At 39.3% G+C, this 18,115-nt stretch overlaps 1 protein-coding gene across 1 annotated transcript; it reads left to right on the top strand.

Annotated features, from left to right (window-relative positions):
• Positions 1–546: 546 nt before the first annotated feature.
• On the top strand, positions 547–12,991 carry YIPF7 (Yip1 domain family member 7). The gene is made up of 5 exons (XM_056357176.1): positions 547–662; positions 1,674–1,840; positions 3,569–3,714; positions 8,225–8,406; positions 12,593–12,991. The coding sequence occupies exons 1-5, from the start codon at positions 547–549 to the stop codon at positions 12,753–12,755; spliced, it is 774 nt and encodes a 257-aa protein (XP_056213151.1). The 3' UTR covers positions 12,756–12,991.
• Positions 12,992–18,115: the final 5,124 nt, after the last annotated feature.

Raw genomic sequence — 18,115 nt, forward strand, 5'->3', positions numbered from 1 at the left:
TAATCTAATCAGTCCACAGCTACAGAGCTGAACAGCAGGAATGGGTCAGCAGGAATGAAAGATGTGTTTAAATGTGTTTTCTTTACTATTCAATCATACAGTATGCTATCCTTTTCAAAGGCAGGTAGCTAACCGGTGAGAATGTTTCTCTGGTACTCCTAATATGCCAACTAGTGTCCTTAAAGAGAAATCACAAATTCTGTGAATGCATTTGTATTTTTCTATTGGTTTTGAAATCCAGAATAACCTCCTGAAAACGTTAATTTCTAAGCATTCTGATGTGACCAAAATGAGGAAATCTTGTATACTGCTTGTAAATTAGTATACAGTAATTAACAGTAACAGAAGATTAATTTCTCTTGTTACAACAAAAGAAAGTAGAGTCTTTTTTTGTAAATTCCAAATTATCATGCATTTCCACAGAAAGATTCTCTTGAGTTTGTGACGTTAAGGCTTGTTATTTTTGTTTAAGAGAATTAAAAACATAGGTACTGGGTTGTTGCAAAGACTATTTTTTTGATAATTGCAATTATTTTTCCAACCAGAATGTCAAATTTTGAGCAGTTTCACCTTGACTTTTACCAGTCCAATTATACCATAGATGACCAGGAAGAAGGTTACAACACTTATGGGTCTAACAAAAACCTCTGTGGAAGCAGAAAGTAAGTATGCTAAAAAATAATAATAATAAAAAAAGATGGCAATATATCTTGAAGCTGAAATGAAACTAATGACAAAAACCAGTATACAAGTGGCAAAAAAGGATTGCATAATCAATAGAGTGGAAGTTTTAGTGGAGAAATACAAACCATAACAGTAGAAAGACAGAAAGAATATTTTTTTTTCCCCTTTATTTTTTAAACCGTTTGGTGACTTCTGTCCATAGAAGAGAGACACTGAGGGGAAGAAGTTCTGAGGGTTTCCCCCTTAAGGAGATTTCAGCACGTCAGCAGTAGGAGTCTGGGAGTTGCCGCAGCTTCCCTGTTCAGCAGCTGATGGATCCAGCAGGCTTTGGGTCTTGCAGGAGCTTCAAGAGATCATCTAGACTTTCCCCAAGGCAGAATCACTTTTAATTGAACCTTTCTTTGTAAAGGATTGGGTTTTGTGCTACTTCTATATCTACGGATGTTACTGGTTGTTTAACTAATTGGAGTGACTGAGCTTCATGTTATTAATGTAGATTTTAGGTCACATATATTGCTAGAAATTCTTCAAGCTCCTGCTCATATTCAAGACAAAAAATAATGTCTAAATATATGGCTCTGTCATTGGCAGTATGGACGTATCTGAGGAGTGTCACCAGGCTGCTTGGCAGAAAAGTCAGGAGTGGCTAAATTTGTGGGTACCCTCACAGCTCCTCAGTTCCCTTTGCCCCCACCCCAGCCTGGGGGCTTGCACTGTGCCATTGCCTGAGCTGGGTGGGCACAGAAGCAGGTGCAATGGACTGCAATGTGCTGGCAGGCGAGCAAAGAGCCCTGCCTGGTTTCAGGGCAGACTGCAGTGAAGGGAAGCAAAGCCATGGTCAGTGGCTTGGCATTCAGTACACACAGCAGATACCGTGCCCAGAAAATTTCCAGGTTCTCCAAATTGAAAACAGGTGAAAATTTAAACCACGGTACATGATGAGCAGCTCTAGGCTATGTGTTATGCTGTGATTTGCTTTTTTGTCCTAGGAGCCAGACAGGAGAACAACCTCCAGCCGGTGCTTTTGCCCCGTCAGAAATGCTTCTGTCCTCTCAGAGTTACACGGGTCAGATTTTGCAGCCAACATACACTCCCAGCACCCTCTCTCATCTTAGTTACACTGACGGATTTGATGAGGAACCTCCTTTGCTAGAAGGTAAAAATAAAACTGTGGCTGATATGCGTGGTTCCTGGGGGTGCCTATACTTTTCTTTGCCAGCTGGTGGTAGTCACTAGAGGAACAGCAGCAGAGCTGCCAAGCCTGGCTGTGTTAGCTTCAGCCAGCAGCCCTGGCCCTCAAACCTACATTTTCTTATTAGAATTCACCATGGATTAATTCAGCCTTATTGGCATATATAGCATATACTTTACTACCACTAGATGACAGCATAACAATAAGGTTTGCATTCACATTTCCAAATACTTTTTTTCCTCTCTGTGCTTGTCCTGCATATATATTGAAACATCTATAATTAATAAATACTGATACTAATCCTTTTTGCATATCTAGTAATAAATTTAATAGTTTGAAGATGCTAAATAGCTTGTTTCAGTGGAAAAGAAATTGAGAAAGCTGCTTTCAAATTCAATTAGTTGAGCATTTAACTACATGAACAATATCATTCTTTACGGTGACTGAACCATCCTAAGGGTAGTGGCTGATTTTGTAGTTTAAAAATATTTGTGCTACACTTAAAAAAAAAAAAAAAAGAGAATTTTTTGGGGATTACTTCAGCATGATGCAAAAAGAGCATATTCAGCCTGCTTTTGCATACTGGAAGGCAAGTGGAGTTTTTACTACTTAAAAGATAGTACTACTGTATGAAAACCAGCAAAATCACTCTGTTTGGAAGAGATAACTGCTAGATCTCTCCTTCTCAAAACTCCAAGCATTTAACTCAGATGCAGCTCACCCGGCAAAAAGGATGTTGAAATACAACTGCTTCTGATCCGCAGGGCTTCAGAGAGGTTCCTATCTGTGTACCACATAAATCTGACCAAAGACACACATTTTAATACAAAATAACTTTATATAATGTTTTGGCTCAACTCAAGATGATGGTCAGTGGAATATGGTAAATAAGGTAAATAATAAAAAATAACTTGGCTTTCAAAACAGATCTAATACATTGTCAGTCTCAGTAATTCTGGCACCCAGTTCTGAACCTAACTTTTCCCTTACTGGAGCATCTCAAGGAAGATGATTACTCTTGCAAGCTGAAGTGTTTCTGCAGAAGTTATAAAAGAAATCTTTGTCCCAGTAAACTTTATGGCAGAATTCCCACTGACTTTCATGGGGAAGAATTTTGTTCTGTTTCTAGGGGTCCTCAGTAATTACTTTTTAAATTCAAAAAAAGCTTATAAATCACTGTACAAGGTATTATTAACTTGCCTTGAAGGGACGAATGTCATTTTTAAGTGGCTTTGGCAGTTCAGGTTTAAGACACATCTCTTGTCAAATTTGCCAGAATTAAAGCATATATCTCTGTCCTTGGTGTTACTAGAGCCGCTTGAATTCTGCAGTTACTGTTAATTAGCGTATTTTTCAACATCTAAGTTAGTGTGGCATTAGGTATATGTGTTTTAAATATAGGGAAAACAAATATTAACTAAAAATTGCTGAGGGTGGGTGGTTTTTGGTTCACCGCCTAAAATAGGATTTAATGAATTAATATTCCAATTTAGAATCAGAGCTGACTCTGAATATACTGGATATATAGCAGGGACATCATGTTCTTACTACAGACTACATCATCCTACAATATTATTTTCATTAAAGCGATTAATTTCTTTGCTTGTTTGGGGTTTTGTGGTATCTCATGGGTTGATGTAAAAGCCTTGTTTTCTTGTGAGCAGTTAACAATCCTGGAATTTCTCATTGCAGAACTTGGGATCAATTTTGAGCATATATGGCAAAAAACGTTAACAGTTCTAAATCCAATGAAGCCCGCAGATGGCAGTATTATGAATGAGACAGACCTCACTGGACCTATGGTTTTCTGTTTGGCCCTTGGAGCAACGTTGCTGCTGGTAGGATGTAGTAGCAGTCTCAAGGGGTTTCTTTTCTAACAAGCTAATGCCTGGGTGATATTGCATGTGAAGTAGCAGAAAATGTAGTACTGGCATAAAATGAGTCATTTGCTGCTGTTTGTTCTGAGATTGCATACTAAAAAGTCTCATTGCCTTGAGGGTACCTGCATGAAGTTTAAATGTAATGTAGATGTAATACAGGCGAAATGATGTATTACTTCCACTGTAAACAAAAGACCACACCATTTTTTGGGGGGTGGGATTTAATAGGAACAAAGGACAGATCTGTGCTGTGTATATCCTGGGGAACACCTGAACATCCTGCCCTGAACACCTAAAGCACAGCAGTGTGCACTAGGTAAGGACCTAACAAGGAGGTTTTAAAGAAGGGAATAAAAAGGCATAGCAGACCAGCCCAGTTTTTATAACACTTTTGTTACTGTTTTGAAATTATCTTCTCTCAATGTTATTTTGGGGAGTGCAGAGTTATCAAAAAATATTATCTTTATGTAACTAGAATAATTTGAAAAAGGAAATGGAAACAGCCTTTTCCTTCCCACCTTAGATTTGCAATACCTTCCTATAAATATTGCTAGTCCTTTCTTAGTTTATATTCTTTTCCTACACCATCTGCTAAACAAAATATGGTAGCCTGTGTTTAAGCTCTTTCCTCTTTATGAATATAGCTTTCCCACAGGAGGAAAGTTGAACAGGGATTGTACAGTACTCCAAATTCATCTATTTATCACTGACAACAGGGGTTCTCCAGTGCTGCTGAGGTACAGCTCTGATTGTCGGCAGCAATTCATCAGGCAGGGATAAGGTGGGACCATTCTGGGAAGGAGTTTGCTGCTCTGCAACTGAGGTGAGAGAAATGGGGCTCTAATTCTCCATTTCCTCTATGATGAATAGTGCTGAATCAGAAGACTCTTGCAAGTCCTTACTCAATTTGCAATGTCAGTGCAGTACCTTTGATGTGCAAACTGCAATATAAATGGCAAGTATTACTACTATTTATGTCCCTATAAAAATAAAAATCTTTTAAAAGGATGGAAAAGGCAGGAGGAAAGGGAATAAAAGGAAAGGAGGGTGGGAAGCTCGAGAAGACAGGCTATTTTCCACCTGAAGAAATACAGGTATGAGGGGAATAAAAGCAGAAAGCGTCGAATTGATTATAATCAGGAAAATGGAATGAAAGCTAACAGAAAGAAAGAAGGGGGGGGGGGGGGGAATGGTTGCTGTTGTTTTTCCTCCTGAATAGCCAACAATTATAACTAATTAAACTACTACTAGTGAAATAAGGTACTTTAATTACCATATTTATTCTGGGATATTAAGCATTTCAGGTGTTATTAGAAAAAAACCCTATTTTCAGTGCTCCAGTTTTAGGCCACCAGAACACCTCTGATACCATCTAGTGTTTTTGTGCCACAACTTCACAGCAATAAGTCTGTGGAATTTCCATGGGCCATCTTAGAAATTCAGGCTGTTCATTTTATCATGGATGCATTTGAATACTAAAGTGGCTTTTCAGCTGCGTAAGCTATGGTAGCTTTCTGTACTTGAATAATAATTCTCTTCTAATAGCACCAGGAAGATAATCTGGTTGAGAGCTTGTTTCCAAAAATAATTTAAAAATTTTATTTAGTTTCAGCTTTTTAACTATGGAAAAATATGCAAAGATATTCTTCAAATGGTAACAGTTCTTTCAGAGTGCAGAGAAAAAGAAGAAAGCTTTGTTAGCCTGGTATCAGGACTTGATCTTCCTCATATTCGCGTAAAACCAGGCAGCTCCATTGCAGATAGAGAAACAACAGCAGTGCGAAAGTTAGCAGAAGCCCAACTGTCAGCTCCTTTGCATTTTACATAGTTGTTTGTACAAAATCAGACTTCCCCATCCACTTAAGCTAAGGATAGTAGTACCCACTCTAGGCAGATGCAAACAAGCGTACAGAGTCTGACTTTCTTCTAACCTTGTTCCTTCTGCAGGACAAATTTAGCTCTTCCCATTCATCAAAGCCTGTTAGACTCATCAAGCCTGATTCTGGTTTTGCTTACATCACTGTGAATTGGGAGTATTCCCGCATGTGTGAGTCAATATATTTACATATGTTAAGGACTAGAATTGGAACCAACATGTTCAGCTGCTCTTTTTTCTCCTCATTCCCCTGCACCACAAATCCAACATTTCACCAAGTGGAGTTTCCAGTTAGCTGCCAGTGCTAGTGCTCCCTTCATCTCTGTCTCAGTAATTTCTTAATCTTAAACTAAGCTGCTAAATAGTGCTGTGTAGAATAATTAAATACACTGAAAAAAACAGTATAAAGTATTAGCTTGTAGTTGTTTGTTACATCTGTTTGAGACAGAGCTTTTCTTAGTTGGTCTATAGTAAACGCTGCCCCAACCCACTGGGGATGTTAAACTTACTACAAATCTTTAATGACCAAAATTGTAATTGATAATAATTTGAGATAGTATTGCTCTCCCACACTCTCTCTAGCTATCAGTAATTTTATTTGGTGAAGCAATTATCCTGATTGTTTTATACCAGTAGTATGCAAATACCAGCTGTGTACCTAAATAGGAAGGTTTCTTACGCTGTTCATTCAGGAATAGTTTATTCCTTTATGGTGGAACACAGTGGCGGGGGGAAGGCCAGCACTCGGGATGCTGCTATGATATAGATAACCCGGCTGTGCCTTACCTAACCTTGAGGGCTGGAACCAGGGGAGATCTCAGCAGTGAGCCAGGTCAAGCTGAAAACAGGGTAACGGTGCTGGTGTAGAGGAGGGCTCATTAACTGAGGCTGCCTTTCACATAAGCATGCACTGCTCTCCAGCTAGAGCGGGTGAGCTGTTACCAACCTGCAACAATAGGAATTTCAGGTTGTGTCATCTGTAGATTAGGCTTTCTCCACTGCATTTCTTTATATCTGCCCAGCTCAAATACGTCTGGCACCCAGTGCTCAGTTTCCACCTGAATGGATAGAGGAAGGGGGGGAGGGGGGGGGGGGGGGGGGGCGGGGCGCATAGAAGAAGGGTCCTCAGACTTGGTACCCCCTAGGTTTTATTAAAATGTATGGATAAATAAAGTGGGAGATCTTCTCAATCCTCCCTAACGATCATGAAAGAGATACTTGTAAATATTGCAAACCATGTAAAAACCTTCAATAATGTTTCCACCTTATCCATCACAAGGAAATCCAACCATAAGCCACAAAATTATTAGGAAACTGAGACCCTCTGTTAGTTTTGATTCTCGTGTGGTTTGTCATATGTAATATATAATTTGTGCAATATATAGATGTGTATGTGTATGCACAAGCTAACCTGTGTTTTCCATATGTATATGCATATGTGTCAGGAAGGTGATCTTCATTTGAGTTTATTCCATGGTCCCGAGTTAAGGGCTGAGTCCCAGTTTTGAGCGTTCTTCTTTGAGCATGTTATTATTAGGATGTGAAGTTCCAAGACAAAACAAACAAAACCATCTTCATCTCAATCACTGTTTATTTCTATGTACAAATGTTTATTTCTGACATACAGATGTGAAAAAGACAATATTGCATAGGTGACATTCAGTATTTCATTTGTTAGAAGCTTGAAGAGAGAGAAATTTAACAGTCTTTTGTGAGTGTTCATTTTTGGGAGCGAACAATGCCCTCGTGCGTGGAGGTGATCCTTCAAAATGATGGCAGGGGGAGAAGAAATGGGTGGTGCTGTGGCCACTGTTGCCTGTTGTACTAGCTTTGTGTATAAATCAGAAAGCATCAGGCTCCAGGCTGTCAGGCTGGTACCTTTCACAGGCACTAAATTTACACAGAAGAATAAAACACCTGGTGGTTGGCTGTTTTTTTTTTCATTTGTTGGAACAAAACCAGAACACAAGCTGACAGTTACTACTCAGGTTTATGTTGAAATGAACACGTTGTATTGATCTAACCACAGAGATGTGTCTTTCTCATGGTAGTCAAGGGGATGAATGGACACATTCACCCTGAAAATCAGCAAAGTTTTAGTAGTTTTTTGCAGACCTGCTTAAAGCTGGAGGTTTGTAATAAAATGTGAAGCATAACAAGTGAGTGAAGTCATCATTTTATTTAGGACACTCTTCCACAGCCCCATATACACCTATTGGAAAGGTGTTTCCTGACACTAAAATGTGCTTTCCATATTTTTTCCATAGTTTGTTACCAGTTAGACCTTCCCAAGTCTCACCAACCGGTTCCTGTCATTTCAGAGCCCAATGACAGTAAGACTGAGAATCAGCCTTACAACTTGCAAGTTAGCAACAAGCACATTCTTGCAATAGTACCTTGGCATTTTCTGATGCAAATAAATCACCCAAAAGTATCAGCTGTGATTTACAATTGAACTGATGTAGGCGAAGCGGAGGGAGAGTGTCAATGAGAAGTAACAAACCCAGTGCTTGCCTTCTGTCTTCTCCCACCTCTTTGTGATCACTTGCTCATTTCTGACACTTCATGCCTACTTACTTATACTTATTCCAGGCAGGAAAAGTTCATTTTGGCTATGTCTATGGCCTGAGTGCCATTGGGTGCCTTGCTATACATGCTCTACTGAACCTGATGAGCGTCCCAGGAGTCTCACATGGCTGTGTTGCGAGTGTCTTGGGCTATTGCCTGCTGCCCATGGTGATCCTGTCCTCTTCTGCAGTCGTCTTCTCGCTACAGTAAGTACCAGTCTATGGCAACAGGAATCATATGGAGGACAGTAAGTCAGAAGGCTGGTGTTACGCAAAACATTTTGTAAATGGTTAGGTAGTGAATTTTGGCTTCCAAAACTGTGAAGAAAAACACCATTTTGTTTCTGTGCGTAGGTGGAAATGAACAAAATTGGACTTTGTTTGAGAGAGGTAATAAATATTAATTTTAATATAAGTCCTTAATTCAACTGTTTCCCACTTGGACTGAAAGTGCCTTTGATTTTAGTAGCAACCTTAGATACGATTTTTGTTTTGCACAGCCAACAGTGGCCAAACTGAGGTATCAGTTTTAAAAGTGACTGCCAGACTTTGTTTTTGTATATCTGGTTCTGTTCCTTTTTTGTTCATAGTATCAGGCTTCCATCCTTATGCTTCCTCTCCTTCTGTAGACCAACTTCTGTGTGACAGAACAAAATAATCAAGAAACCTTTAATGATTTGGAGCATTAAACCCATTGTTTAACATGCAGTAGAGTTGTAAACCCTGAGGTATAGTTGTGGTATAATTGCAAACCTGAAAATAACTGAAAACTTTGAAAAAACAAATGTGTGGTGGCATATGTATCTGTGCTTGTGTGTGGGGGTGTTCAGTAATATGACTATGAATAGGAAATCTGTATGCAAGCCTCTCCTTCCTCCTCATTTGGTAAGCCTCTTGAGATACAGGCTGTGTTTACCTCCCTGTTCACATACAGCAAAGTACAAGGAATCTCCAGGTCTTGCTTGAAGGCCTTGAGCAGGACTTTCATCCATCATTAACACGTTATTAATAATGGTTCCCCTCCTTAGTCTTTGTTGTTCACTCACATTTTAACTCTCCAGTCTATAATATAGGGGACTTGGCAGCTGATGAATAGGAAAGCACCTCTGTTTCTTTTCTTTGGAAAAGCAGCAATCTTTATATATATATATGTGTGTGTGTGTGTGTGTGTGTGTGTGTATATGTGCACATATATGTGTGTATATATATATACACACATACATTCTTTTTAAAGGAAATTATTAGTGGGATGAAAATTTTGGCACTATCCTTGTTACGTATTTCTGTGGAGCTACAATGGGTTAACCTAACCATATTCCATGATTTAAAGTGTTTCTGAGCTGTCCTTGATGAGGTGAACAGCAGTGACACTGAAGAAGCCATTTATTCTCTGTAGAGAATGTTCTCCTACATTCCCATATTTTCTTGATTAACCTGTTTAATAATCCACCCTGATAAAAGGTGCAGATGCATAATCGTAGGACAGATGGGGTGAACTCCAAACCAGCTGTTACAGCTGCACAGGGTACTGTTGTTTGTACAAGGAATCTCCAAGCACATGCCACACATTCATAAAATGCTGTGAATTTAGAGAAAGCACATCTTTTGAAAATCTATAAATACTATACTGTGATAGCCTTTACAAAACTAAACCATTATTTCTGAAATGAATTTATAATGTTAAGTGCCTGTCTACAGGATTCTGCAGTCCTTTCTCATTCACTCTATGAAGCTGCTTGAACACAGCAAGTACCAAGGTTAACTATTACGAACATGCTATTAAAATTAAGTGGCAACTTTTAAATCCAACATGCATTTCATTACTTTTAATTTTAAAAATTATTGAAGAATGGCAAGGGGAAAACAGCAATACATTCCTTATTTTTAAAATATTAATTAAAAAGTTATTTCTGTGTATTTCAAAGTGTAAAGAACTAACCTCAATGTTTATTTCCACAAAAAAAGTTCACAAGATAGTGCACACATCTATTGCAAAGATACACACTAATGCAACAATTTTCAATTTAATGATTAGCTATTTCACTGTAACTGCATAAAGCAAAATATGGAATATTTTGGGTGCTGAACAGTACCAAAGAGAAAAACAGTTCTCTTATGCAGACTTGCATGGTAGCAGATTTGTTTGTGCGCATCTGTGCTGACATCATGTCTGAGCCCAAGCTGATTAGGCCACCTTTCTGGGAGGAACATCAGCAGACTTTTTTCCTGGGCAAAACCAACAATTCTCTACTATCAAATCCCTGAACAGACTGGTTAAGCCATTTCCTTAACTAAACAGTGAAGGAAATGAGTGTCAGAGTGGAGAAAGATGTTCTTAGACCTAGCCGATGGAAAGGACCAGTTTGAGGACTGCATCTGCAGGTTGTGAGAGAGAGGAATGGAAGGAGTGGAGAGGGTCCACCCATGTCTGTCTCCCCAGCTCAATCTCATGCCAGTGCACCCCTAGTCCTCTTGATCACTGTGAGCATGGCATCTGCCTTTTGCCCTTCTCCCATGCTTGAGGATTTGGCCCTCATGGACATGCCAGACGCAAGCTCTCTGCTGAAGCCAAACTCTTCCTTTTGGCAGTAACGTGCTGTTAGACCAAGGACTGAATTTATAAGTGCACAGAGGTGTCTCTTGGCTCCAATATGATTTTATGTCACCTTTCCATCCTGCTCACTGCCAATCTTGGAACAAACCATGAGGGGCTTTGGACTTCAGTGAAAGGCAGAGCAACCACAGCTCTAAATCATACTGCCTTGTGATGGCCCCCGAAAGAGTCATTATACCTGCTGAAAATTGTCATCACACGGTATGTTCCTGTTGCATCCCATCCCTCTGCCAGCATGGGAATCTGCTCAAAGAGCCATCCATACCAGCTCAGAATTTCTGGCTAACTCTTTAGGTGAACGTCTTAGCATCTCCACTTGGAGCAGCGGCCAGGAACTTGTTTCGCAGAGCCCAGTGTAATTTCCTTGAATGCCACTGTATAGGTATAAGGAACACTTAAACTGAGGATATTAAATCACATGGTCTTTAGTGTTTTACTTTTAATGGGTTGAAGTTGCAATGCGGTGCTGAGTCACCTTAAAATCAATACTCTCCTTCCTCCTCCAACGTCCTAAGAGCTGACAACACCAAGTATCTTATTGGCCTGGAGACTGGATTGCCAAGAAACAAACTATTTTATGTGATGTGATTGCATTAAGTAAGTCAATTAGATAAGGAGAACTTTACTTATCACGGTTTAATTGCAATAATAATATTAGTGGAGATTATTTCTGATAAATGGACCGAAGTAAGTATAAGTAGTCTGTTTCTCACTTCTGGTTCTATTTTGCTGATCCTTTGGAAGAGTGGGGCACAAGGAGGTCCTTTAGCAAGTGGCAGAGGTTCTTTCATTCTCAGAGTCCTTGAGACTGACACAGTGGAAGTGTGCAAAGCAGCCGATCTCATTATGTACTTCAGCAGCGTATTACGTGCATGATCTCATGCATTTTACAGAAGCAGGCTGCGAATACAGAGTGCAAAGAAAGCATATGTGAAACATCATTTATTGGCAAGATTTTGTTCTGACTTGGTTTAATAGTGAGCTTTCTGCAATCTACAGGAGTATTTAAGTGGACTTGTGGCTATAGTCCCATAATCGTCTGTTCTCCAGGCCACCCTGTGCCTGAGAGGTGGCTGAACATAAGTTCAGAAGGGCTCAGCTGTCACAAAGGGGCAGTGTGGGAAGCCACCATCCTCTCCAGAAGCATGCAGAGAAAGATGTCAGGATGAGCGAAATACTTTTCCTCAATGGTTATTTTCCCATCCCTTACTTTCTACTCGGTATGCACCCTTTTTTAAAAGGCCAGTTGAGCTTTCTCCTGAGAGACAGTCACCACCTTTCTACCAAGTGAGCTGAGGTGTCAGTCTTTAAGAGCCTCATTGCCTCTCCCCAGAGTCCAAAGCACACTTAAGTGTTACAAAGATGCAACGTTTCCAGGTCACCAGGCTGCCTGATGGAAGAGAGTAGGTCTGCAGTGTCATTTTAGATCTTAACAACTTTACAAAATAATTTTGACTGCTAACTTTAAAATTAGACTGTAGCTGCTGCATCTGCTGGAGCCCCAGAAGATTTATTTGGAAATGCGTTGTCCTTTTAGCAGTACTTCTGATGAAACTGCTGCTTTTATCCATGCTGAAGAAATTACCTTTTTGTTCCCTATTACTCTTTTAATTTGTTTCTCAGGCTTGACTTCCATTACGTCAGTCAGTCCTTGGTTCCTCCAGCGACTGCTTACCTTGCCAGCAACAAGCTGCTAGACAAGAACTAGAGTTTGGTAAAATCTGATGCTACATTTACTAAAAGTGGACACTGTTGTGTTTCTTTTGTTTTTTCTCCTAGGGGGATCCTGGGAACTTTGATAGCTCTGCTTATTATTGGATGGTGCAGTTTGTCAGCCTCCAAAATTTTTACCTCTGCATTGGCTATGGAAGGACAGCAGCTTCTTATTGCGTACCCGTGTGCTTTACTTTATGGATTGTTTGCACTTCTAACGGTTTTCTGAGATGTATTTTCAGGTAGACTTATTACAATCTGTTTGTGGGTTTTGGAGGGGCAAGGAGTTATTTATTTTTAGATTGCCTAAAGTTGCATCAAGTTCCATTAACAAAATTTGATATATATGCCGTACCTTTTATTAGTCTAATGGCTGATAATGAAATAAAAAATCAAGATAACAGGTAAATTATTGCAATAATGGTGTTCTGAAAGTCTTAGAGCTTAAAGAATAACATTTGTGTTAAGAAGGTAGTAAAAGTGAAAAAACATTAAATGATAATTTCTTAAAAATTTTTGTTCTGTTTAATATATAATACATATACTAGAGAGCAACTGGAAAGCAATAATGTAAATATTTAACAGACCTAGGTAAATCAAGTGAAAATACAAATTTATTTGCTTCAAAAAAAGCCAGTTTACCATCCCATATGATTACTAATTAATATCCAGAATTTATGTGTGTGAGTTTGGGATTTTTTTAACAAAAGAGTGAATGGCCCTGCTTTGTGATGTTGAAGAATTGTCCAAGAGCAGATTGCTACAACAGAGGGAGGAAACTAGGAATGTCATCTTGGGTTTGCTTTTTTTTTTAAGAGGTGTTGCTGTCCAAAAAACTATTGTACAGTTTGTAATGCACAGCAATGTTATATTTTAAAATTGCCACTAAATCACCACCTGCTGTCACAGCAGAAAAGCACCACACAAAGCAAAGGCAACTCCTAAAAATGTCTCCTGAAAGGCAGAACTGTATTTGAGCAAGCAAAATACAAATCTCCACAATTTTATCTGCTCCAAAAAAATCTATTTGCTCCTTTTAGCTTTACAGGAACCTAACATTTTTATAATAGCAATGAAGCACAGAATGCACAAGATGATGTTTCAAGATATAATATGAGAAGTATCAAGCCATCAAGAGGAAATGGAGATGTGTGTGCAGTCATAACAAGAGCAGAATCCAGTATGCAGTGGTAGAGAAAATGAATGTAGCTGTAGAAAGAGCTAGGGAAAACAAATAGATGAAATAAACGGGAAATGTGAAGGAAATAAATGGCAGCAGATTATTTCATCAGTGTTTTAGGGTGCCTTCCTTCTTGATGTATATTTTTATGATCTCGATTATCCTTAGTTTATTCATTATTTTGAACTCTTTGGTGAAATGCCTACAAAATATTTTTCTAGACACAGGACCAGTAATTCTGTGAGAGAGGGTCCTGATACTGCAAGCGCTCATGCAGAAGCTTAGTATGGCAAAACTGCTCAAGAATGCGTAAAATGAATTGTGTTCCTAATCCTTTTCAGGTCAGAGGTAAAAGAGATGATCAGTTTGTCTTCAGGCTATTGACTCTGTTTCTGAATTGAAAGAGCCTTTGGTAAAAATATTTCCCTTTACTGGCATATTTGTTTTTTTAAGAACTCTGGTGCAAACAATTCCTGGATTCATTTTACTGAACTCCAGTGGAATTGGTTCAGACTGTGGGTCATAAACAAAAGGTAATGCGTACTTAGACATTTCCTTAAAAAATCACAACTCATTCATGGAAAAATACTTGATGGCATTTATCCTTTTCTTTGTTAGAAGGCTATGAACACAGGCACAAAAAGGGAAAGCTGGAGGCATGACCCTGGAGCTAATTGTGTCTCTAGGCAGGACCTAGTTGCATGTAAGTGGGAGGTGTGTGAATATGGAAGATCCGTCATTTGTGAGTGCAACAGATTTGGCCCTGCTGTATCAGGGAGTAAATTTACCACTAACGATGCACAGATAAACATGTCAAGAGACTCCAGGGTATGATTATAAAATCAGGAAGTTTAATTTACTGTGCACTAATGGCATTCTCATGTCTGAATGGGGAACGAGTTATATGGCTGTACTTCTTCTGAAGTTCAGAAAAGATGGTTAAAAAACATTAGATCCATTTTTGTCCTACACTTCACTCTTACTGACTAAAACAAGTATAAAGTGGCTCTGTTCTGCAGCACTTTATATTCATTTTCATCCTGATCTTCATGATATAAATGGCAGGGGAACCAGTGAATCAAGCTATCTGTTTGTCTTTTGATGTCATAGACAAGTCAAATTACTTACGGGGAAAATGAACACCTTGAAATTTTGCCACAACACTTACAAAGCAAATGCTAGTCTAATTATAGTTTTATGTTTATTCTGCCAGAATTTATAACTTCTTTGCTGAGATACACCTTCATAATTTTGAATGCTAAATTCTTAATTCCATTAACTTCCCTTGCTTTAGTGTTTAGTCATGCTTATTTACTTTTACCTGTTCCCAAGGGATTTCCAGCAAGCAATATGCACTGGTGCTGTGCTCCCAGTATGGTATCCTTCAGGGGTCCCTGTGCTGCCTGAGATGGTTTAACTCTCTTAGCCATCCTTCTACTTTGAAACATTTTAACCTGCCTCTCCTTTCTGAAGGTCAGCATGGCGACAATGATGCTTTTGGCCCCATTATTCCTGTGTGCTTCCTGAATCTAAAAATATTATGGTCACTATTACAAGCTGTTACTTCCTCAAAAATAAATATTTGGATCTAAGATCGGTTCAAAACATGTATTTGGTAATAAACTCTTGTTCTGACTCTCTGGACAGGCCTTCCCAACACCTGTACAGCTTTCCTGTATTTTCTCTTGCCTGTGCCATCATATTTAACTCCCTTACATCAATCCATGAAAGTTTAAATACAAGCCTGGCAAGCTGTTACTTTCAACTTGCCAAAGACAGGATTATAAAATAGTAATGGGTCACAGACTGATCTTTAATTTATGCTTCCCACCCTGAAGAGTTAAAAAAGTCACAAGACTTACACGTAAGCTTCAAAGCAAAAGGAGAAAAAAAAATCATGGCTTTGGAGGGTGAAGGTTTCTAATCTGTCTTTGGTTTCTTGTTTTTTATGGCATGCACGTGAAAGTTCAATTCTGAATGTGCATTCACACACAGAAATGGCTACTTGGTTCCTTTCTGTTATTTCAAATGGCATTGGACACAGGCAGTATAGGAGAGGTATAGGAGCCAAATGGTTGCCTGTCTTCCACTGCACTTCTTCTGTGCCAGGCATACTCAAGGTCACCCTCAGAAACGAGCTTGCAGCATTCTGGTGTAGTCTATTTTGCTGTTCTACTGCAACAAAATGCAGGAGGGTATAAACGCGAACATACTCTGAGTAAGAAGAGACTACAGCATGGGTCAGAGTGTGCAATGACAATAAAATGGTTACCTGAACAGCAGCTGCTGACAACATCAGGTTGCACCCAGAGACCTGCTCTCCTTGGCAAGCCAAGGGCCATACTTGTCGCACCAGCGTTCCACTACTTATAAAAAATCATCCTGTCACACATCATCTCTTAAAGGTTATATAATACAGGCCTTGAATAGTTTACCTGTTGGTAAACTGAATTAAGGATTGAAAGCTGCTGACACATTGAATTGGATACCTGCCGTGTTTCCTGGTGAAATAGCTCCATTAGCAAAGGGTAATATTATTCTCTTTTTAGCATGGAAGCCACAGAAGGTTTATATACAAAAGCAGTAGAATTGATTTAATGACTGCATTGTTTATGTCATTTGAGAATGAGACATGACAGCTCTGTGTCTTGTCTTAGACCTCTCTTGCCACCACATTTATTTTAGCTCCTTGCTGAACAGCCATCTTCACGTGCTGGCATTTTCTGTCCACGGAATGGCCTTAAGTGAATTTTGCAGTAATGTTGAATTACTGACCTATATTCATATCAATAATTAGTATTAATTGAAGCAAGAATCCAATAATTTTGTCTGTTTTAAATTTCTTCCCCCTGCCCCCCTTTGTCAGGAGCATATTTAGTGGTCAGGCTGTTGTGCCTGGTGCTGTTGTTCATGCCTGGTAGCCAAAAATATATGTATATATTATATACATATACATATGTAAAAATAAAAATATATATATATATGATATGTTGCAAGACACTGGAGCTGCAAAAAGTTCTGGGAACTACAACACCTCTTTTTAAGGGCATAACATAAGCAATTTGGTGACCCAGCCTGGGAGATGATGTATATCCTTTCAAAGAAATCAGCAATTGCAGCACCTGATAAGCCTTATGGAGAATCACTGCACATAATGGCAAAGCTCACAGTGACGTGATGCATTTGGTGGTTAATGTATTTTCTGACAGATAACAAAAAGCTTCTGGATCAGCAAGGAATGGGTTACTGCAGCATAATGGCTACAAAAATAAACTGGATAATTAATGTCAACCTGCCTAGATCATTGTAATATAAAATTGATCTCTACCTGTGTTGGCATTACTAATGGATATGTTCCTTTTCAAAATCTGCTCTCTGTCAAAATTTGCCCTCCACTGATCTCATGCTCATTTAGCCTCTTGCATGTTTATTCTGAGTCAGCTGCAACAGTGCTCTTAGAAGTACCGATTTTGTAGCTGTGGGCCATGGCCTGTCTGCCTACACAGCTTCACCTCCCCAATGTTCCTGATGGTGCATTCTTAGGAGAGGTCAGAGCATGCACAAGAGCAGTGTTTCAGTTGTGTTTGCTAAGTGATTTTGAAAGAATAATACCTGTGGCAATGACAATATGTTTGCTGTGATTACCAAGCACATTTATTAGACTTATGGTCTCATCATTAGCTTAAAAATGCCCAGTGACCTTGGTGCTGCATCACTGAACTAGATGAACAATGCAATTCACAATGATCTGCATACAGTTGCATAATAAAGACCTTGGCCAGCACATACCGTCTGCTATGGTAGCATTTTAGTTACAATTGCAAAAAAATTATCATTACCCTTCTTTGGCCATGATATTAGGTGCAGTGGTAATGAGTGAAAAGAGGTCACAGAAACACCAAACACTCATAATAGCAAACATAACAGACCACATGGGAAACCACCACTTTGCAGAGTACAAGGGGTGGATTTTCAAAGGCACGAAGGTCAGCCCTATCAAAAGTCACTGAGAGCTGAGCTGAAGTTGTACACTTGGGTGATTTTCCTGACAGCCTCTTGACAAGCAAAGTGCAACAAGCCACCAGGCTACCACAGGCAGTTCCCCAGAAGACCAATGACCCACACACTATTGTGGATAGAGCCAGCTGAAGAATCAGAATCATAGAGTCATAGATTCATAGAATGGTTTGGGTTGGAAAGGACCTTAAAGACCATCTAGTTCCAGCCCCTCTTCCATGGGCAGGGGCACCTTCCACTAGACCAGGTTGCTTAAAGCCCCATCCAGCCTGGCCTTGAACACTCAGTCGAACAATCAAGCATAAGAAGCTATGCCGATGCATGGGTGTAAAATGTGATCCCTGGCTACAACATTATTCCTTCGTTTTTTTCCAGTTTATTTAACCATCATC

The sequence above is a fragment of the Falco biarmicus genome, chromosome 1 (assembly GCF_023638135.1).
Source record: "Falco biarmicus isolate bFalBia1 chromosome 1, bFalBia1.pri, whole genome shotgun sequence".
Taxonomy (NCBI): domain Eukaryota; kingdom Metazoa; phylum Chordata; class Aves; order Falconiformes; family Falconidae; genus Falco; species Falco biarmicus.